Here is a 23,859-nt window from a genome sequence, read left to right as displayed (position 1 = left end):
TCCGCTCTCTGTCTGCATGACTTTCCTTTCAATTTGCAAGTATAATCCCGCAGACTCAAGCCAGCATCTAGTATGTCATCCACAGCACTTCACCAAAGCTTATCTAGCTCTGAGAACGCTTCCACATATAAATTCTTAACGGAAGGTATCAAATTAAGTTGTTAATAAGTAGGGGTTTTTATTCTAAATACATCTTAAATGTACAAAAATCAGCAGAATGTTCCAGCAAGATGCTATTAATCATATCTGAGTTCAATGACTTTTTACTTTTTACACTTAGGCCAGCCTGTTTCCATGGAGACTTGTTTCTGGCGCACACAAACGTATCCACACCTGAAAAAACACTGGCACTAATATTTGAACAGTTAACACTGCAGTATGAGCAGCAGAACTTTGGCACGCATCCAGAAGCGACTGTGCAAAACATTCATCAGACCCACACCAAGTTAACATCTTAAAGGCAGTAAACAGGCCATTGGTGACTTCTCAGTTGTGGTAAAACATGAAGAAGAAAGAATGTAAATTTAAAAAAAAAAAGAAGAAGAAGCAGAACAGCCTTTAAATAAGCTACAATAAAGTAGAACGTGCAACTCCGGTGTTACTTCAGCTTTCTGGAACAGTGATGAACACAAATAAAATCTGAAATTCTCGACAGATTTCCCATGAGTGCATTATGCCCAATTTTTCAAGTAGTGTTGAGTTAAGTATTTCACTTATAACGTGGAACTGAACTATGAAGATTTTTAATATTTTTTCACCTAAATTCAACTTTATATTTATGCAGTTTCATCTTCATTTGTAATGATATCATCAAAGCCCATTTCCCAACAGTGCATTGTGGGACAAATTGATCCATTAAAAATGGTCGTTAATCAACTCAGAAAATATTTAGTTAAACAGACCAAACAAACTGTTCTTTCTTCTTTAGTTAGTTAAACAGACCAAAGTAAGCTTTTTTGCCATTATTTTTTATTTTTTTGCAAGGAGTGAAAGTATTTGGACGAGATGGCGACGCGCTAACGCCATACGGATTGGTTAGCAAATCTGAATTTATAAATGGAATGGGTTGAATGCACAGACGCACATGCTAACCATTGCTAAGTAACTCACTAATAAAATGGCAGAATTTCACTCACTTGGAGTGAGCAGAACTTCTTGGATGGTCTGTACCATGTAGCTATATGTATTTTTGTGGGTTTGATTTTATTAGTTCCACTGAGACTTAATGTCTCATTTACAAGAGAGACCTAGGCAAACATATTAGGATTACAACAATAAAAGAAACATTTGTTTCCGTGTTCTGCTACTGGAAACTGAATTTCCCGGAGGAATCTACCCGAGCGATTAATAAGGTTCTATCTATCTATTAAAATAACTAAAAATAATACCTGGGTGTTATTTTCAATTCTTTAATATTAGTGCTTATATGGGTGTCAAGTTTTAGATCCAACAGAAAATTCTTACTAATCTGCACCGAACCACCTCTTGACATGGGCTCATCAACCAATTTGGAACTTTTAACCAAGACTGGATATTTAGAAAATACTTCCAGTCAACAGTTACTCAGTGTCAAAATGTTTTCTGGGCACTTGTGCGCTATATTTTATCTGTGATGTGAGCTGGTCTTCATTTTGCCGAAGCAGCACCTTTAACTTGATTTGGATCTTGGGAAAGCAGACAAAGGCACATCTCATTCTGCTGGTTATCTGTGCTGGTGTGGCCGAAAAACGTGCTATGAGCACGGAGAGAATTACCTGGTTGTGAGGAATAGATTTCAAACCACAGCGTCAGCATGAAATTTGGGACACAAAGGCAGATGTTTGCCTTCTGTGTGAATAAAAATTGCTAAAAAACCTCAAAGGGGACACTCACCAAATTTAAATTAGGTATAATTTTTACTTTTGTAGGAGGAGTCACTGAATCTTTCTCAATTAAGGATCTGACTGAATATGCGGTCAATTCTTTTAGTAGGTATATTTGACACATAACAGAACCAAACAGTGTACTGAGGTTCAGTACTTGGATCTTTACAGGCAATGTGAAAGGAAGTAATGATCCCAAACGTTCCTGCAGACACCTGTGAGTTGGTAATAAATCTGTTTCTTCCATCTTGAATCCAGTTCTGTCTGCTTCACTGTCCAAAGAGCAGACAGGTTCAGTTATATTCTACATTAATGGCTCCTCAAATTCACTTTCCATTCCCAAAGCACTTTAAGAAAGCCTTAACATCCACAACAAGCACAGACAAACAGGCAGTTTCTGCTCTTAGATTAACTTGACATTACAGTAAAACAGAACAGAATCTAAATGTTTAACTTTACTAGAATTTGGACCAAGATTGTAATTTATACTAGTCATTTGGCCAGTACCCCATAATGAAAGTCTTAGAGGAATCACACAGTGGTAAAAGTGCATGGACAGCACATACTTGGAGGCTAGAAGCTCACTTCATCTTCTGAGTGAGTGAAGGATTGCTGCTGGGTCATGGGGACTGAGGCCCCAAAGTAAACACAGGTGTTGCGGAGGCAAGTGACTGGGGTTACCCCATCCAGTAGCTAAAGCAACACACACAGTCACGGAGACTTCAGTAAGTAAGACTTCAGTAAAGCATATGGACCGGACCGCTGAGATTTTGAGTTTCCTGTCAATTAACAAATTTCTTATCAAGCCTCATTTAGGAATAACAAGAATTTCACTATTAAAAGATGCTGATTAGTGGCTAATGACTAGGCATTACTCTCACAGTGATCCACCCATGTGCCCCCAGTGTCTTGTTTTTGGATTGTGGTCATGCAGGTGGTCCATGGAATTCAAAGAAAAGAAATGAGGGAGGAGGTGAGCAGTTATTATCTGGCTTTGTGAAAAAAATAAATCTGTCTAAGAGCATTTGTACGGCAGATATGAAATTACTTTTGCAAAGAATATGTGTTGGTGTGCCAGTTCAAAGGGGGAAAGGCTAGAAAACATCATAAATCTAATTTTGGACGCTATGCAAGTGTCAGCGTATCTGCGTCTTTAACACTTGGACAGTTTTTCCTGAGTTGGGATTTCAAAATCTTTTAAGACCTTGCTCGCCAAAACGAAAACACTACTTTGCTTGTACAAATTTTCCTAACAAGAACTCTTATTATTAAAAAGACACCGATTAAACGGGGCTGGATTAAAACACTGCAGGGGGCTGGGTTAGTGGTGGTGCGGTTTAAGGTACCAGTGAGACAACGAAATATGATCCAGGAAGTCCAGTTGAAGTAGTGGCCTTAGCGGCGTTAAAAGGCTTATCGGATGCCAAACACTGCACAGCAGTGTGTAATGCCCACAGTCGGGACTTTACAACTTTGACCATTTTACAGTTGTAACTTTATCTCTTGTTAGGAAAACAGCTCAAGCCATCTACCAATTCTATGCACTTAATATTATTATATATACCTGAATGAATTTAACTGTGCACAAGTCTTTTAGATGGCATTGCAGTTTTGTTTTATTCTTTATTTTTGTAACCTGGCACGGCTGGTGTAGCTGGCTTGATGACACAAGTGTGCAGTCACGTTGATCTTTACCACCATTCCAATGACATGTCTGTGCAAGAGCTCACTGCTAGCGTTCTTTCTTTGTATTTTTTTTAATGAGCCTTTTGCATCAAAGATTGATAAACATTTTTTGAAGTTCATTTAGTTGTGGTTCTGACACTGAAATGCTAGTTTGTAAGTCCATTTAAATAAGTGAGAAAGTAGCTAAAACAGTATGCAGTAGAAAATGCATATGTGGGCAAAAATGTTTTTTTTTTTTTAAATAGCTAGCAATCCTAAAGCATGAAACAGAAAGAAAAACACATCCAGAGCGAATATCGTGCAACACTACCTACTGACAGCATCTCATAACAACCACACCCTCCAGATGTTGCATTGCAGTGTTCAGTAAAAGCAACGACAACACCTGCCATGAAGTTAACAGGGTTTCCTGTTAACTTGACTGCAACTCAATAAATTATGAAATACATGAAAATATGACACAATCAGAAACTCAACAAAAACTCCTGGTCGCTGTGTTACAAACTGGAGTTTATGTAATGTTTAGTTCACCTCTGCTGGGGGTGAACAGCTGTTACTGCATAACCAATATCTTCCAAGTGTGTTTATATATGTGTAAACACACCACTGCACTGCATACCAAAACCCAGACGGCTTCTTCCTGAGCTGCAAGGTTCTTAAACTGTTGTTTTTACACTATTTATTCTCATTAGTATACACTGACTAATCTTATTGGATGCACTGGAGAATTCATGTTTTCATATTTCTAATATCTTTTTGGAAAGAGCATTTGATTATGTATACTGTTTGATTGTACAAAAACAAATCTGACAGTCCATGTTGTTTGTTAAAACAACAGAAAACAGTCGGATCTTATTCTGTCATCCCGTAATTCTGTATTTTCTGGAGCTTTGTCAGCTGCATTACAATTATAGATTCTTATATATAATTTCTCATACAGCTTGGCCTTAGCAAACAAACAGCACCTGGAACCCAAAAACTGGAAAATACACACATACGTAAATCAGCAATGTTCTTATAGTGTGAGTGTGAATGTGAGAGAAAGAGAGAGAGAGTGTGAGTCTATGTATGTCTTTGTCACAAATGTACTTGATAAGGGTGGGAGCCTGCCCCCAAACCCAAGGCCAGAGGCAGACAGAGATGGAAACAGGACAACCACGCCAACCACAGCCCCCAGGAGTACCAAAGACCTGAGACCACACATCCGTGCGTTCATCCAAGCAAGAGAAGGAGGTAGGCCCCAGATGGGGAGCCCAAGGCCAAAGGGTGAGAGTCCTAGAGAACCAGAGGCAACGGGCACCCTGGTACGATTCAAGGGCCCCAGGTGCCCAAGAACCACACAGCACCCGGCAGAGAACCCCCCCCCCCCGCCTTAATGGGCCAGTTACGTACCCCGGAACCAACAAGCATCTGTATCTTTACGTCCTATTTTTTAAAATAATGACTCTATTCTTAAAAAAAAACTTTGAATCCTAATTTTTATTGATTTTATAACATTTGTTTTGTTTTATTCTAGGCTTGTGAAATTTTATCACACTCAATAAATTTGATCTAATTTGGAATCACTGGTTTGCAAATAAATATGCAGCCACTGGACGAGAATTTGATCCAATGACAGGTAACAGATGTGGTGCTATAGAATAATTCCTTATTTTATTCTTAGGAAAGATTAGCAGATTGAAGATTTCATTAGCCTGCAGCTTTCAACAGTGTAACAGATGGGAACTTTCAATAGTACAGTGATTTCTTTAGAAACAACACATACTGTACCAGAATATTTTTCCTCGGCATGATTGGGAAAATGAATCTTATGGAAAATATTATTTTGGGCTGGTGGACGTCAAGGGAAATTCCACACAGCATGACAATTTACTTTATTTTGGGGGGGTTTATAAAATCCTCTGTCACCTCTGATTACAATGAGCTGAATGTATCAGTTACACATGTGGCATACATGATATTATACCTGACTTTTCTTTGTATACTGTGGCCACTTTGGCTTTCGGAGTTGTGGGGGTTACATATTGTGTACCGCCTGCCTAAAAAGTACTTGTTTCTAAATGTGGATCAAAGGAGTCATTGTCATTTCTTTTCAGCGGAGCTCATATTAAGATGTATTCCATTTGGGAAACATACAAAGCAAATCCTCTGTAATCAGTGAAGGATAATGTCCTCCAAACAACAACAGAAAAAGAGTAAGACTACAATGATTCAAATCCATGTTTTGAATTTGAATCCGATGTGTAGATTTAAAGAGAGCAACAGGAAACGTGAAAGTTTTGGAAAATCTATCCAATTGTTAGTCCTAAAATGAGAGGGCGAGCTCTCATCCTTGAATGACTTTCTGCAGTGCACATGTCAGCAATGTGGTTTCTTCCTCATCAGCTTATTAGCTTACACTGTAATCCAAAGCAACACATATGAAATCATTTAAAACTATTTTTCAACCAATTTCAGCTGCTGATTAGTGAAGAATTTCCTTAGCACCAACTTTTTTACAGCAGATTTATGGTCCTGTGTTGGTGTCCATTTGCACTTCTACTGAAACTACCCAAAGAGAAGGATAATAGGAATCACACCAACAAGCAAGTAGACTATTTCTAAGAAACTCTTCGTCTTCTCTGTAACACAACCAACACAAACATAATTAAGAGTAGAACTTCAGCTGCTTGATGCTTTGGCAGTGCCTCCAAGTGGCAGTGGAGAGCTTCAATATGTAGACATGCTAGCACTGACTCAAGCAAAGCAGTGCCACAATGGAGCCTGCAGAGCTCTATTTTTAATTTCTTCTTATTTAGCAGTGTAACTACTCAGGAGCTGGTATTTAAGTTTGCTTATCTTCTTAACTGAATTAAAACAATTAGACACTCCATTAGTCTTTGCTTAAACTGCTAATCCTATGACCCAGACACAAACAAGCTGCGGATGGATGGATGGATGGATGGATGGATGGATGGATGGATGGATGGATGGATGGAAACTAAAGCAATTCCATCAGATCTTGCCTGATGAATCCATAACAATACTCCACCAACTATAGCATACATAAATACTAAGACCTTATGATGTAGAAAACTACTTGTATACATCATTAGGGCCGCTAAGCTATATTATGAGTCAGATATTATGAATCACCAGAGACTGAATCACTGTTTTCTATAGCTTTAAAGCAATTTGTTTGCACAGAATAATAAAAGTATTGTTTTAAATATAACTATATATTTATTTAAGGTAGCTAAACTTTTCCTATGCTTCACTCTATTTTTTTAAACTACAACAGCAATGTGTTAGGATATTAAAGTTACAGAATTTAAAATTTGCCGTCATCTCTTTTGCAAATGTTGACATGGACACTAATGGAAATATATGTAAAACACTAAATACTCTCAGAGTATTATTGTTAAAATTTGGCTTGTTTGGAAAACTCCAGGAAAGCAAGCGAGTGACAACACTTTGATGCACTGTGTTACAAGTAGCAGTAAGCAGGTACATCTGTTTTATTAATCATTAATATGATACACGAAAAGAAAATGTGGAAACATTTCGGTCAAATGACAGCTTGTTATTTATTATCTTTTGCACCAGCTGGTTAAAAAGTGGCATATATTTTCATTTGTGAGGTGCATGAAGGGATGTGGTGGCAAGCTTAAGCCTTGCAGGATGTCTGTCTCTGGACAGCTCTTGCAGTGGAGAGCTCCAAATTTACACACCCGTCCAAAATCACAAAGTGCAAGCAAGGCAATTGGCTTGACAGCACATGTAATAGAGACTGCAAAACCTCGTCGCCCAAGGGCCCTCACCAGAGTAGCAGTGGAGGAGAGTGGCGGGGGGTTTGGCTCTCTTAAAAAAAAAAAAGAGAGTTTGGGATCAGCTTTGTGAGGCTTCTCATGTCAGTCACATACACAAACTTATTTTTGCTAAGTATCTGGAGGTTGGATCCGCAGTGAAATGTGCAGTGTGCGTGTTCGTGGCACTGGTTTTACTTGGCACCACAAATGATAGCTCACTTTTAATATAGAGTAGAGAGTTAGAGAGCGCAGAATTCTTGAGGCAGACTGTAAAAACGTAGCAGCACAATGGACAATGAGCGTGGCTGTGGTTTGGACTGTAGGAAGATCGCGGGGAGCCTGATGGAAACCTCGCAGGACTGCCGTGAGCACGCGAGGTCAGGACATATGCTGACATGGACTTCTGAGCCCGAGTCAGAGCCAGAGCGGAGGGAAACCGAGGCCTCACGTCTGTTCAGCAGCGCTCTGCTGCTCCTCTTGTTTGTCTCTGAATTTATGTCAAATGTTAGTCCTGCCTGATGCAAAATGCAACACTAAGACCCCAGACATGGATGTATTCTGCACACATTAAACACAAAGCAGTTTCCAAAGTCCAGCAGGTTGATGATATGAGTACGAATATTTGATAAAGAACACAACACTACATATTCATTAACTGAACTATTTGGATAGGATCTTAAAAGGCCAGCTTCGCTATAATAGTTCCTTTTGGCGTGAACTGGATTAAGAATACAAATTCAGCACAAATGTCTCCAGAAAGCACACAAAAAAAGTATCTACAAATCTTGTTAGCAGCTTCATGTTGGAGCTTCTTTACTTGCCTTCACATGGTGAGAGGTACAGTAAGGGGCAGGGCTGGGCTATTCATCTGATTTTAATTTAATTAACCATAACTTCCAATATAAAGAAAACAAGACATTTGGGATAAAAATATTGCTTTTTGCATTCGTTTCCACTGCAAAGCTCTCTTTTATTTCATGTCATAAAATCAAGCACACCCATTTCCTTTACAGAGGAGTGCATTTGCCTCTCCCTAAAAGCCCAACTCAGTCACCAGCACAGAGTTCAAGGAAGCCTACTTTAAAAAGATTTCTACATTTACAAAGAGAAGTTTCTTTTGGAACTTCAATAAGTTGTTGTTCACTATCTTTTTTTCAAAATCTATGAAGCCAGAGATATAAATGAAATAATCTGACAGCCATGCATTGTGGTTAGATCATGTTTACTTCTGCACAGGGACATGTTTGCCATTTAGATCCCTTATATTCAAGATTCAAGTCAGTTATCTCCAAAACTAAGCAACTGACAACCAAATAATCTATATAAATGGAGAAATAACACTACATACCAGAGACAAAATACGTACATTTGATCTTGTGGGAAACTTTCCCTTTAACAAATCTATTTTAACATCAAAAAATGGAACCACCAATCGAAGCCAGGAGACTAAAACTATTTGCAAATTCTGATAACGCCTTTGGTTTCCCCCAAGCCAAACATCCATACAGCTCACTAAGCATCCCATTCATCCAAGTTTCCTTTTCCAAATCACATATTGAATTTCATTTATGTCTGATGAGAGCAGCAGCTCTTTTGTTCAGTCTTTTTTGTGATGTGTTGGCAAAGCCCCCCTCTTTCACAGCCAAGCAGTCAGGAGGAGCCTGTTGTTCTAAAAAATGAGACAGGGCAACAACAGGGCAACATCTGATTAGCATTCACTGCACTATCTCCACTCCCCTGGTATTTTATTACCACAGGTGCAGGGGCATTCATTGATCAGATGCACGCTATAGTTGAGGTTAGGCCTTAATTGAAAACAGCTCTATTTATACACCTGCAGGCACTAAAGGTCTCTAAGAGAGCCCAGGGAGGCTGAAGAGAAGAGAAAGGAACGGGGGAGAAAACAGAGTAGTGACAGAACTGTGAAAAAAGACATGCCTTGGGAGACATAGGTTAAAGCCTGCAGAGAAGGCAAAAGGCATTCCCAAAACAGCATGGCTACCAAGTGCCATGAGAGAAGCATGCAGGTGCAGAAATCTTTAGGAAAGAACACATGTTTGAAGCAAACAGAAGTGATTTGTTGAAAATACGGAAAAACAATTTCTTTTTCAGCCAACAACTACATTTATTCTGTTTACCGTGCTGCTGCCAGTCTTTGTTGCCAAAGTCGTTTTTCAGAGCCTTGCACTGATTGTGTTCAGCCACATTGCAGGTGGTACTTTGCATCCTGGGGCCCATGTTTTCACAATCTGACCACAACAGGAGGTCAAGGGGTCTGTGTGGTGGAAATCCAATCAGAAAAACCACAGAGGAAAGAGAAATCTGCATTTAGACAGAGAGGGGGACGCAGCTCAGACGTGCAACTTTGATGGGGAAAGTTTGTAAATGATGTACAGCTCTTTTTCTGTCATGTCAAGGTCTTTTACAGGATGTCAAATTTCCAAGTGTGGGAAAGCTATGAAAGCTGTTAATCAGTTCAAAAGACATACGTGAGGGGGGTGAAAAGGTGCTCAGTCAGCTATAGGTTGTTGGCACCGGAGTGGGTCAGACACTGACTAATAAAAGTGTGAGAAAACTTCAAAGACAGCTGATACAGCAGATGATTATTTAAGGATTAAATTTAATGCAATAAAATTAACATTAACGTTGCTATAAGCTATCACTGACAGAGAACAGAATCAGATCCCACATGGAGAGTTTTCTTTTTGAAATAATGTAACACGTCTGTTAAATACCTTTGACGGGATTAAAAAAAAAATCATTTGCTAGAGTTAAGTCAGCTCAGAAAAATATGGCATAAAATGTATGAGTGAGGTGTATTTCAGCTATGGCCCATTATTTACAGAGGCAGTTGTGTGTATGTGTGTGTAAAAGTTTGTATTCCATGACCAGTTGGACCAAGTGATTGCTGGAGATTGCAGACAGTCGCTAGTGTGTAACTGATTGCTCAACTTGGTATAAAATGTGCCAAAAACATCATTGCGATTACTTTGGTTGCTAGCATGTTGCTGCAATCACAAGTCTGCCAACACTCGCAAACACCTCGCCAAAAAGTAGTGAAACTTGAAATAGTGTGTTGCAAACCAGAAATTTGAATGCTCACATTTAAAGTAAGAGTTGCACCTACTGAAATATGCTGAATGCAGCAACAACACATTTGGTGTAAGACAACTTTGAAAGTAAATGTTTGCATACTGCATCACACTTCTCCATGTTTCATTAGAGGTAAGCAAAGAGAGTAAAGAGAGTAAACAATGAGTGTTTGCAGATCAGTCTTCTGTGCAACTGCAGAAATCTGCGAACAACCGAAGCAATCACAAGGAGTGCTTTTTGTGTAGCACCCTCATTGCGACCAAGTTCACCTGGAAACAGACAGAATTCTCCAGCAGCCAATCAACTACTGGTTTGGGAATACACATTTTGTCCTAGCAACCAGTGGTTACCAGACGGTTGCTGACCAGTCTCAAGGCCTTTGTAACTGGGACCTAAATGAACAAAGTACTCTCTAAACCTTTGAAAAAAAAGTGAAGCCAATGCAGAAGTGTGGATGTTGGGCAGTACATTCTAATGCACAACATCAGGAAACTTCTGTGGTGGTAAAAGAAGTCTAACCATAAGTACCCAGTAACCATTTTCCAGCTGAATTTATGAGTTTATGTCAACTCTGACGTGACACCTGGTTTAAAATAAACAAGATGGCAATAGCCAAAACGCAGAAGGCTTGCTGACTCAAGCCTTCAGGCAAACTAATGGGTGACAGTACGGTCAACTTTACAATATAAGCTCCTCCTTGCCTCCTTTTGCTCTCAAAGCTCTTACAAAAAAAAAAAAGAAAGAAGAGACAGTTGTTTGAAACACAGTCAACATATGAATCAACAGCTGAGAAGCTGATTATGCTGAATGAATCCTTTAAGAACACTTCATGGACAGGGAGATGGGTTTTTTTCCACAGTGACTACGGGACATAATCCATTCTAAGTGTTGTAAATCCAAGCTGACAACAGCTGCTGTCCTCTAAGAAGAAGCAAGCTAGAAATCTCTCAGAGCCGCTTAAAAACAAAAGCTTTTACAAAGATCAATCGTCCTTGGAGTATTCATTTAAAATCGGTCTGATTGGATAATGTGAAGAATCCAATTCTGTAGTCCAAACACTGTTAAGAGCTTACAAATATGATCACAGCCTTTGGAAACGGTTTCATGGATGTAGCTCTTGGAAAGGGAACAGACTACTGTGTGTATAACATCCCAATGTTCCAGTACAACATTTCCGTGGATCCTGTTGGGACAAGATGAAAGGCTTTGTGCCCTAATATCACTGTAACTGCAGGTGTGGAGGCTCCCATTTCACGAGTGTCACTGATGTTTAGGGGGCCATGGGGAGGGGGAACGACGAGACATCTGCACGTTTGGATAACCATCTGAGGGTTCAATCAAATTCAACACCTAGCAGGTAAATGTTTGGATACTCGTGTGTGTGTGTGTGTGTGTGTGTGTGTGTGTGTGTGTGTGTGTGTGTGTGTGTGTGTGTGTGTGTGTGTGTGTGTGTGTATATGATGTTACCTGTCTGGCTTGTCATCAAAGTAGACACCACAAACACTTGGCTTTATCAAATATCTGTGTGATCACTATCCCGGGCAGTATATAGAGGACTTCAGTTTGTAGTTTTGGCTTATTTTTGTTAAGATTCTTTTTTATATCTAAATTTAAACAGACAGGGAGACCTTGTTCAAACAAAAGTCAGAGGATGTGAAGTTGATGAGCTGGTCTCATTTTCTCTGTCTTTTTAAAATAATATAAAGTGCTGAAAAAAATGCAGCCATGCAAATCAGAGCTATAAGGAAAAAAAATCTAATTTTACAACCTGTCAGGCTTTTATTAACAGTGCAGAACTTCTGCCAAAAATGCATTTCCTTTCCAACACATGGTTCATTCAGGAAGACAGAAATTGTGTCTCATAGCCACAGGGAGAATCTAAACGATATAGTGACCTATGATGCATAAATTAAAAAACAAAACAAAACATGACTCATATACAGTTGCGGTTCAAAAACAGTAAGTCTATGTCAACATAATAATTTTTCAGTTGATATCAGACAAAGTCAAGTTACTGCTTGCTTCATTTGTATTTTTTTTTTTACAGATGAGGACAAAATTATTAGCCCCCCAATGAAGATTTCTTTTTCAGAAAAACCAAGAATTAGCAGGGTTAAAATTATTACCCCCCTGATGCTTATACTCAAGTGTGAATCCTTTTTGTTGAATAACAGCCTGCAGTCATTTATTGCAGTTTTCGACAAGTCTCTCAAACACGCCTCCTGAGCAAATCCATTCTTCTTTGGCAAATCTCTCAAGCTCCTCAACATTTGATGATCTTCTGGCATGGACCTTGGTCTTCAGTTCACCCCACAAATTTGCAATGGGATTTAAATCAGGGCTTTGTGCAAGCCGGTCAGTAACTTTAACTTTGGTCTTCTGGAGGGAGTGACATTCTCACTGTTGTGTTGGAGGATAAAGAAATGACCCAGAGCCAGTTTTGCTACTGACTGCTTGAGTTTTTCTTTCAGAATCCTTCTTTCTTCACGATTCCTTCCACCCTGACAGAATTCAAGGTGTTCCAGGCACACTTGAGCATCTCTACAGCGTTTCACTGTGAGGATGGTGTCCTTTGGGTTGTACATCTCTTCCTTCTTTCTCCAAATGTAAACATTGTCTCTGGGGTCAAAGAGCTCTAGTTTCACCTCATCTGACCAAAGGACAGACTTCCAGTATATATAATCTGTCTTCAGGTTGTCCTTAGCATACTTCAGTCTGGCTTGAAGGCATCTCTTTTGCAGAAGTGGAGTTGTTTTGTTTTTTTTTACTGTGCAGGGTGCCAATGATTGTCTCCTTTGAGACTACAATTTACAACTTGGCTAAGTAATTTAGTGTCTTGGCAGATGTTCTTGGGTCTTTAGACACATCTCTCACTTTTTTCCCCCAGTCGTTCAAATCTTTGCTTCCTACCTCTGCCAGACTGGTGCTGCACTGTGTGGCTCTCTTTGAATTTCTGATTATACTTCTCGCTTCAGTTCTTGACACTTGAAAACACTGTGATAAGTTTGTATATGCATTTTCTGCTGATTTCGTTTGTGTTTAACATGATGCTTTCTCAAGTGACATCTCAAACTCTTGCTGAAGTTTTGATACTACGTAAATTGGAGAAAAAAAATCCCTTAGTCTTAACTTGATTTTCTAGATTAGAGCATTGCAAAATTAAAGAATATCATTGCATGCCAGCGGTTTGTGCTATGGCTAAAAATAGCTAACGATCCCTTATAACATTGGCCCTGGTATTTTTTTTGTCTGAAAGCAATCAGAAATAACAGAAATAATTGATGCTTTCTAAAGAAAGTATGTTTCAAAGTGCTATGTTAAAAATCTCTTGCTCTGTTAAAGAAGGACAAACATTTATTATTAATAGTGAGGGGCAAATACTTGTGTCCTCATGTGTAATTGTACCTGCACACCATCTCCATCATTTGAGAAAAACAAACTGGTACTTTCCTTCTGAACACTACTGCATGAATACACAGTGTGATTAAATGCAAGTAGCTTTATACTGATGAACACCTAGTCAGACTGGTGAGGTTCGAAATACTGACAACCATCATCTGCCACAAACAAAATTGCTGAGAGCTACAGTACTTTGTTTTGTTTTTAGAGTTTTGCTCAGTAACAGTCTAAAAGCTCCACCTGTTGTTGGTGTTAAGCAGAACTTACTGGTGCATGTGTAGATGTCTGCTGCCATGGATGCTGTGCCTTGGTGGTTTAGCCAAAATATATGTTGAACAAGGGTAGAATGGATCCAGCCAGAGACACCATGGATGGACAAAGCCACTTTGACATCACCTAAATTAATGTCTGGTTTAAAGCCTTAATAAAAACATGACCTTTATTCGGTTACTTATGGTTCGTATTAAATGGTAAATGGCCTGTATTTGTATAGCGCTTTACACATTCAGTCATCCACCCATTCACACACTGGTAATGGCAAGCTACATTGTAGCCACAGCCACCCTGGGGCACACTGACAGAGGCAAGGCTGCCGGACACTGGCGCCACTGACCACCACCAGTAGGCAACAGGTGAAGTGTCTTGCCCAAGGACACAACGACCAAGACTGTTGGAGCCGGGGCTCGAACAGGCAACCTTCCGATTACAAGGCGAACTGCCAACTCTTGAGCCACGATCGCCCCAAAATTAAAAAACTAAAGGTTTGGTGCCAACATAAGGTTTTAAAAAGCTCTTTCCTTGTGGAAGTTTTAATTCTACTACCGTATCTGTCAAGATATGTGTAAAAACAACAGTAAGCTAACCCAACAGATGGAGCTTATGTCTAAGAAAAAAGAAAAAAAAAACAGTATATATAATAAATAATCCCTGTTCATACACTGGAGTACAGCCTGACTTTGCTAACGCAGCCAAACATCAAACAAGACACAGCGGTGGGTATTTGACTGTAATATATTTCTCTACTACTGAACAGTTGTTAATCACAGCGCAGTTCTTGCACCAACCTACATGTGCAGACCCGCCATCATCTGTTTTTCCCAGACTTCAAGTCTTGGCCCACTTGAAAAAGACGAATCAAGCTAAAATGCTGAGTCCGGCAAGTTGTTATTGAGCCAAGCTTTGGTCATTAGAAAGCTAAATAGCTCCTTGTTTCCTTTTGTGTGTTTAATCTTAGCTGGAGCGGGTATAATTTATTATACAGTGAACAAAATTTGGCTGGAACAAACACAGGACTAGCTAACCTGGTTGCGCTAATCTTAAACTTCTATAGAAGCCCGATCAGTTTACCCCTCTAAAGCTTTCTTGCACGCCGCTTCCTCTTGTTCCACCAGTCGTCTGCTGCTGGGCACCGTGTCTTCAGTAGCTGATCTGCTGAGCTCCGCTCTCAGTGTTCTTGGCAACACAGTTCTCTCGGAGGTTTGTACCCACTCACCCACGTTACATACTGCCAGAGCAGGCGTTGAAAGAGAAGCCGCTCGCCCTATTACAAGTCAGTGTACCATCAAAATGATTTTGAAGTTGTTATTTTAAAAAGAAAATAGTTACATATTATTGCTTTAACAAGGGATCAAAGTCCACCAGATGGAGCTTAGGTTTTCCTTCTCATTATGCACCCCTGCAAATCTGAAACGATGTGAAACACCCCAACAGTAAAGACAAATAAATTTGCTTGACGTGAGCTGTGACACTGTTTACACAGAAAAGTTGGTACTTTGACAAAAATATGGCTCGGGATATAAGATCTGGTTAGGAATGGAAACAGCTCAAGCACAGAAACTGATTCACGGGGAGCCCCCTGGCTTCAACCGCAACTACAGAAAAAGACCCAAGGAAGAGACTGAGGATCACTCAACTAAAATATTATTCTTTCACACTAAATGAGAAGTGAATATAATGAACTACAGAACAGTAACTTTTTTTTCCCCTTTCCACTGTGACTGATTTTAAAATCCTCTGACCACATTCGGACTGTAAACAGCCTCATTTAATTTTCCAAATATAACCCAACCTCTTCTAGCATTTAACTGGTGCTTTGTGTGAATCTGTCTCTCCTGGTCAGTCGTAAGGACAACACCTCAGACAGCACAGTGGGGTCAGTGAGAAGTTAACTCACACTGGCCGGCTCCTGTCGTAGAAAGCGTTGCTCTTTGCAGCCTCTGCAGCCTGCACAGCTGCTTTCCTCTCCTCAAATTCCTCCCTGCTCAGGACCGTGCCCCTGTGGCCGTGTTCCACCAGCTTAAGGGCCAACTCCTTCTGCTTGAGATGAGAACAGAAGAAGAATCAGTGAAGAAGAGGGAGCATGCTTTACAGTCAAGGCTGGATATTGTCAGACGTTTGCAGTGCCGAATTTACAAATTGTGGCCTCTCAACTCACTAATCACCACAAGAGTACTGACAGATAAAACTTGAAATTTTCTCAGCTGGTTTTTAGGATTTACTTGTCACGCTTGTCTTTCGATTGAAAGGTGTCATTTCACTGCCCTGCCTAAAAGTATGGAAGCGATGACCTGCTCTCCGACACCACCACATTTTTAGTTTTATGGGTTCAGGATGATTTCATTCCTATTTCCAGATCTATTTCTGTTGTAAGTGTGAGCATTAATGTATGTCAGCAGGGATTTTTAGCTACATTATTCCGATCGTCACTTGCAAACCTGCTGTCATTAAAGCAAAGCCATAAAGTCATCATCTAAAAACCAAATCTCGCCGTCAAACCCAGTGGCTTGTTAGATCAAAGCTTCTGCCACATGTCCTCATACCCAAAATCCCAGCAGCCGGGCCTGTGTCCGCACCCAAGAGGAAAAGTTATATTTTCCTTCAGCTTTGATGTGGCTGACCAGAAATGAGTCTCAGACCTTTGCTGGTCCTAAAATTGGCCTGAAAATCCACTCAAACAGATGATTTGAGCGAACACACCAGGATCTACACTAATCAGCTAAGGTGGAAATCCCTTTGTAATATACGGCATTTCAGAGAGAAGACCGGAATAACATGATCTGTGATAAATGGGTTCATAATTAGTGGATTTATCCAGATTTGGCCCTTTTCAACACAACTACACATCCCAGATGACCTGGGCTGAGTGTGCTGTGTCACAACACAGGGAAGAATCTGAATGATTGACTGCAGCTGATTATCAGGTCAGATAGGCGTTGTTCTCTCAATGTGGACACAGGTGTTCAAACAATTCCGCAGCAGACACATAACTCATTAGCATGGGCGCTATCTGCTGGACGGATGCAGGACTGCTGATTTCTAAAGGGCAGGTTCATTTTCAACTTATTTAGCAGAATACGTGGCTCGAAAAACTTAAGAGACCAACATGAAAGAAAGAACAAATGCGATTTAGGGCCTTTTAAAGACATATGTTTGATAATATACAGCCTGAAAGCTACTTCTCCTAAGTCTTTCGTTCATCCCTGAAAAACATATGAAAATAACTAACCCTAACCTTAGCGGAAGATAATGGATGGATGGATTATAATTTCATATACAATAGTGCTACTTGTGCAAATAATCTGTGGTCTATAGCGAGCACAACACAACAATAACAACAACAACAAAATGTAATACAGCCCGTTGTACTGTCTGTGTGGCTTTGAAACGGTACGACTGCCATGTGATACGAGTAACTGTTTCTCTACTTTATCGCATGAACCAAGCAGACTGGAGTGATGATAGCTGCTTGTTAAATTCAGAGTTTAAACCACAGACTGAATATAAAGAGTTACTGGTTTTATTCTAAACCTTGGTATGACTACCACCTAGCGTTGAACTACTGAAATTACACCAACAAGTCAAATCTGCTTTTAATGAAACAAGCGAACTAAGTCCAATGCAGAAAAAATAACAGAGAGCAGTAACAAACAGATATTAACTTAAAACGATATTTACTGTCGATGAAAATAACACTTGATGTATAGTATATGCCACAAGTCAGACAAGTGTTTGTCAACTATGTTTGGTTGATCACAGGTAAACAGGTAAACACCTTGTAAAACACCCATGAAGTTATTTTCATATTTTTAAGAGTATATTTTTAATGTCGGGATAGTACGTAGCTAAAAATGGCCAATATTTGCATAAAGCGTGTAAAATTTATTTTCTTGCTTTGCACGCCGGAGCGACATTAGATGAGCAACATACCAAGAGGCTAACGTACCAGAAGCAGGTGATGTGCTAGCAAGCTAATGAAGGCAGCTCAGACGGTTTTATACGTGGCGAATTGAAGGAGTCCTGGTAATTTTGGAGAGACTATGGTTATTTTTTAATAAAATTCACTGCTGTAGATTGATGAAGAAATTGTAGTGCAGTCAGTGCGGCTCTGAGGCGCAATGCCACAAAATAGCGGGGTGTAAGGAGTGATAGGTAGGATAAAAGTGCTTATAAAAGTTGTACTTTTCACTCACTTTAAAGTAAAACAGATCCAGTGGCGTGACTTTTGAGTCCAGGTAATCCTCGTAACATTTAAACTGTGTTAGAGAATCGTGAAAACGGCTGAATTTGCTGTACTCCATCTTCTGTGTGCGTGTGCGCTCGTGAGTATTGGAAAACGCTGCTATGGCAACCGGCTTCTCATCAGACAGGAAGCGGAAGTTGACGACATCACGTTTAACCTTTATGTAAACCGGAATTCTTTGAGATCATTTTTATAACAAGAACCGTCCAAGAAAAATACAATTCCTTCAGAAAAAATAGCAAAACACACAAGTAATGATTTTAGCTGTGAACAGGCGGGAGAAGCAGCTGCCCTGTAACGACGCACAGAATTCACCTGTGAGGTAAGGAAGGCGGGTTCCAGTCATTTATATTTTTTATTTTAGTGGTAGAAATAAAGAGCATTGTGTTACACAGTTTAATTTAAATACACCTAAAATATTTATAGAAATAAAATATCATTATATATAACTATAAAATATTTATATTTTTTTCTAATTGTTATAACTGTTAAATTATATATTATATATATTATAATATAAAATAAAATAATTAATAAAATAAAAGACAAAAAATTACAATTAAAAAATGGTCCACATAGGATGCAAACCAGCATCTCCTGATTTATTGGATCATAGGACATTCCATAGATAAAAAGGAATAAAAATATAGGCTTACCTGTCACCTAAGGGCCTGGAAACCAGATTTTAAAGTGCACACTGGACAGCTAATTGGATATAATATGATAGAGTTGGTAGATAATGCAGAGGAAGCAGCTTTTGTCCAAACTATCATCTTATAGACCCATTTCTGTAATATACTCACATATCTATATTATTGCTAATATATATTGTAATATATCTATATCACTAAAGCACTTCTGGATGGATGCAAACTGCATTTCGTTGCCCTGTACCTGTGCATGTGCAATGACAATAAAGTTGAATTCTAATTCTAATTCTAATTCTAATTCTAATTATAGTGTGGAACATTTTTGAACCTAGACTTCCTAAACCTCCTAGATGCCCACAATACACTCTAAGAGAGCACATTATACACCCAGATACCCAATTAATTTTTGGATGTACTTTCAATTGAGACCATACAGTGAAGCTTGCAGCTCTTGAAAAACAGTCTGAAGCTCATCAACAGTCTGTCTTCAGGAAAAAGTAACTGCATAGACTGTTGTGTCATTTGTGAAACAAAGCACCAACAATAGAGGACCATCCATTGTTTTCTTATGTAGTTAGTTAGGGGTCTCAAGCCTATCCTGGCTGAGTTGGACAAAAGGTGCAAAGATACACTCTGGACAGTCGCCAGCTCACTTTTTCAAAAACAGAAAAAAAAAGAAAGAAAGTTTGTCTGGGTATTTATTTCCCCTGTGAGAAGCTTTTGTTGTAATAGCGTACGTGTTAAAGAGATTTGGATGTATGTATATAAGCATGGACTGTACAGTTTTACTGCAGAAGCTGTTACTCTCGGTCAACAGCAGCTGAGGAACCGAAGAGAACCCCGAAACCCTGAGCAGGTAGCAATGTAAACTGAGCTCCTAAAATGTTTGTTGCAGAATTTTTTTGTTGTTGTGTCACAGGTCTTTTCTGCTCCTTGTGAAAAATATAGCCTACCAGTTTGGGAAGACTCTCATTCTTCTTCTCGGGTCTTGGGTGAAAATCTAACGCCCACCGCAGAAAAAAAAGTGTTGGAAGTGTGAACTGTGTAGCTTTGTTTAACTGTGGCTGTGGCGAAGCTTTAAGATGTTGCTTTTGTAACTACATTCTACTGTAGCCTTATTTCAGACTGTGTCTTACTGTCTTTCTTCAAAAAAAATTTTTTACGAATGTTGAGTTTTCAGTGGCTTTATTTCAGCCTAGACACAAAGAAATGAGATGGGTCTATGATACATCCTGCCTAAGATGAAATGCATAGCTTTGTTTTTGATCATATTGTGACCTGTGACCTGCGATAATATCCCATCTATATCTACATCCCATCAGAGAAGCTCCTGCAGGTCCTCAGTAACACCGTTTTTCTATTTTAAACTAATGTGAGCTCAGTTGACGCATAAAAGTAGAATAGTGTCTCACACGACAAATTATCCTGTCTCGTGATGTCAGTCCCTAAATCCTGGCAAATCTACACAATTTGGCACCTTTTCTGACTATAAAATAGAGACGAAAACCTTCAGTGGGTATTTTCTCAGCTTCATGTGCAGAAATACTGTGACTCTTGGCTGTTATTATCATTTTTATTATCATTTTGTTTAATTTTGCCATCCAGCGTGAATTTTAATAGCTCTGCAGTGACGTCCATGGAAAGTGAAGTAACGATCAAAAATTTTCTTATGAATGGTCTCTCCTACAGCAGCCCTGTAACATATGACCTATATGCACGTATGCACACAGACAAATAAGACAAAAGGCAGCAGAGGCACAGTGGGTTAGTGAGCAAAGGAGGAGAGCTTTAACAACCTTCTAGATTAGCTTTGTCACGCAAGCTGCTTCTCATTTCTGAGGTCATAGAGTGTTTTCTTACTTAGAAATAAACCCTATTTAATTATTAACACTATTTTAAATAATAAATGTGAAACTTCTGCTGTTCTTATTCTGTGATGTACAGTTATTTTTTCTACACTTTGGTGAGCTTGATAAAATACACTCACCAAGTACTTTATTTTTAGAAGCATCAAATACTTAGTAGAACCTTTTTTTTTGCTCATAAACAAGTTTCAGTTCCTGATGTCTTGGATTCATCAAAGTGTTGGCAGGAAGACATGATCAGCAATATTAAAGAGCAGGCCATAGCTGTGGCATTTAAACCATAATTTGAATCATGGCAGCCAAAGTGTACAGAATCAACCTTTTGGGGCCTCGATAAATAATTTCCATCTTCATAACAACTGTATTTGGGATTCTTTTTATAACTCACCCATGTTGATACTCCAAGTTCTACATAAATCCTGCCTTGAACTTGGAGAAGGCATTTGCCTGCATCTGGGGGCTGCAGCTCATGTGTATTGGGTATTGGGCAGTTGGGCTGCTTGGTGACTGTGTGTAGTCGTAGTGAGAGATTAGTTTGCATTTCCAGTAATAAGTCAAACTGATTGTCACTGATTTCGTTGAACCTTTTTCTGGATAGAGGTGGTGGAAGGTGTTGGGTTTGGTGGTCTCAGAATCTCATCTCCGCTACATGCAGATGAGATCATTCTGCTGGTTTTATTAAATGACTGCTTCTACCTTGTACAGGGGCAGTTTGCAGCGAAGTCTGAACCAGCTGGGATGAGAAATAGCAGCTCCAAGTCTGAGGCCATGGTTCTCAGGTGGAAAAGAGTGGAGTGCCCACTCCAAAGGTTGGGAGTGAGTTACAGCTCCAAATGCAGAGCATGGATGGATGGATGGTTTTTAAGGGCAGCAGCTCACAAATAATATAGCTTGCTTTGTACAGATTGCCCAAAATGTATCTTAGTTTGATGTGAATCTTAATTTTGAAATATAAATCTGTGTTTTGTTACTTTACCCACAAAGCTGTAACTGGCCAGCATCTACTGCTGGCCAGAACACAACAGGCATTTTTCAGATTTTGATTAAAGATTTGAAATAAAATTGATAATAACCACGTTATACAGCATGGACAGCATCATGATCTTTAAACTTTAGCACTGTGCCTGACCTTTGGCCTCATACCTCTTCACAGAAGACAGCAAGATTTGAGAAAAATTCTCTTTTAGTGATAGAGTGGCACAAAATGTGAATGAGGTCAAATGTTGGATCATTAGAGTGGGAGGAGGGATCCCACTGGTGTTCATATCTGAAAGGACAGGAAGATTGTTGGTAAGTAATCAGCGCTCAGGCCTGTTTTAGACTAAAGTAAAATCTGTCATGACCTCAGAGGATTTGGAGAACGTCAGCCAGCACAGACCTGTCAGCGCACACACACACCTGTCTTTCATTAGTCAGCCACAGACTTTTGCTGTGACAGATTGGTGACCTCATTAGGACTTAAGTGAAATATACTACACTCCCATATTTTACCGCAGATATCTAACTTTAACACACAAATTAGATAGAGCCTTCTCTCTGAACCTTCAAATCAGCATGTTTAACCACTTTCTGCATTTTCCCACTTAATGCAATTAAAAAACATATACATGTTGATATATATTTTTAATGGTATTATTACATAAAGATTTTTGTCGTACATACATTTTTATGAAAAAAACAATCTGGTAGAAAAAATATTGCTCTGGGATGCGATCACACAACGCAGTGGCAACACAGAGCATTGTAACAAGACACACAGCATCAAGAAACTACAGATTGCCATCTGCATAAATACAGTGTGGAAAATGCTTCATTCATGTGCTACATGCTTTTCATGAGAAACATCAGTTGTACAGCTGAACATCAACAGAAACACTGGCTAACACTGGGCTACAATGGCTTTATTCCACTGTAATAACTGGTGTAATAACTTTAACATATGAAGCTACATATTTTTTACTTCTCCTCTATGATCGTGTTCATATTCTGTTGCCATGTTCACCAACAATGTGTGTTCAATTGTAATTGGTAAAACCGAGGATGGATGTGGTTCAGGATGCAAAATGATAATTTGGTAATGCTTACGATTACAACAATATAATACAGCACATTTAAATTATTATACAGCTCTGAAGGATGTAAGTGTGAGTTTGACACTGACCTGATCATGTTTTGAAGATACAGTCAAGAGACTCACAGCAGTGCCTAAAATAATATATAGAATTCTGTTTATGGACACAAATTTCATCCTGTTTTCTCACCTACTTAAATACAGTTTGTTTATTTATCAACCTTCACTCATATCTGGGTAAATGTAGTTTTTTTTAGGTGTAACGGCCAAAAAAGTCTCTGTTTGGTGGCAGGAGTGCTGAATGTGATTTCTTTGGTTTGGCGTATGAAATAAAACTACTTCATTGTTTGGGTTATAATAAAACTGCTGCCGCTGTCCGAGGTGTCTCACACATTAAAAAAACATTACTGTAGGCATAAAACTTTCCTACAATTGAAATACGTTAGTTTGAAGTTTTGTAAACCAAAAACCTCCATGTACGCAAACAAATAGAAATATTTCTTTTTTCTGTGAGACAGGGTGGCTTCATAACGTAAGATGAGACAATCTTATGTAAATGGCCTGTATTTATATAGCGCTTTTCTAGTCCCTAAGGACCCCAAAGCGCTTTACATATCCAGTCATCCACCCATTCACACACACATTCACACACTGGGTGATGGCAAGCTACAAAAAGTGCAAACTAAATATAGAGCGTTCTGATACGCGTTTAAAACGTTTGCACTCACTGCTGTGTGCTCAAATAGTTTCGTCATAGATTAATATGCATTTTTTTTGCCAGTGGAGTAAATTCATGACACTGATTTCAAACAAGTGTTTTATAAAATGTGCAGCCGTCTCCAATAAGTCAAACAATTACATTAAAGACAATATTTGATTTTTAAACCAAACTCTGAGACATTCTGCGTTCCTCGCCACCAAGCTTT

At 39.2% G+C, this 23,859-nt stretch overlaps 1 protein-coding gene across 3 annotated transcripts in view; it reads right to left on the bottom strand.

Moving 5' to 3' along the window:
- Positions 1-18,456, bottom strand: part of cfap299 (cilia and flagella associated protein 299) — a 134,221-nt gene extending 115,765 nt beyond the window's left edge. The window contains exons 1-2 of one of the 3 annotated variants that reach the window (XM_085295531.1): positions 18,298-18,456; positions 16,002-16,144 (exon numbers count right to left, since the gene is read on the bottom strand). In XM_085295531.1, the coding sequence (XP_085151657.1) occupies positions 16,002-16,144; positions 18,298-18,405 (251 nt within the window). In that variant the 5' untranslated portion in view covers positions 18,406-18,456. The remainder of the gene's footprint in view (positions 1-16,001; positions 16,145-18,297) is intronic. The other 2 variants (XM_085295529.1, XM_085295530.1) reach the window with 2 other exon arrangements.
- Positions 18,457-23,859: the final 5,403 nt, after the last annotated feature.

This window comes from Mchenga conophoros, linkage group LG12 (genome assembly GCF_057382185.1).
Source record: "Mchenga conophoros isolate Kocher_MC1m ecotype Shallow Benthic linkage group LG12, M_conophoros_male_GT1.1, whole genome shotgun sequence".
Taxonomy (NCBI): domain Eukaryota; kingdom Metazoa; phylum Chordata; class Actinopteri; order Cichliformes; family Cichlidae; genus Mchenga; species Mchenga conophoros.
Note: the sequence above shows the minus strand (reverse complement) of the source record. Positions and strands in the feature narration are given on the sequence as shown.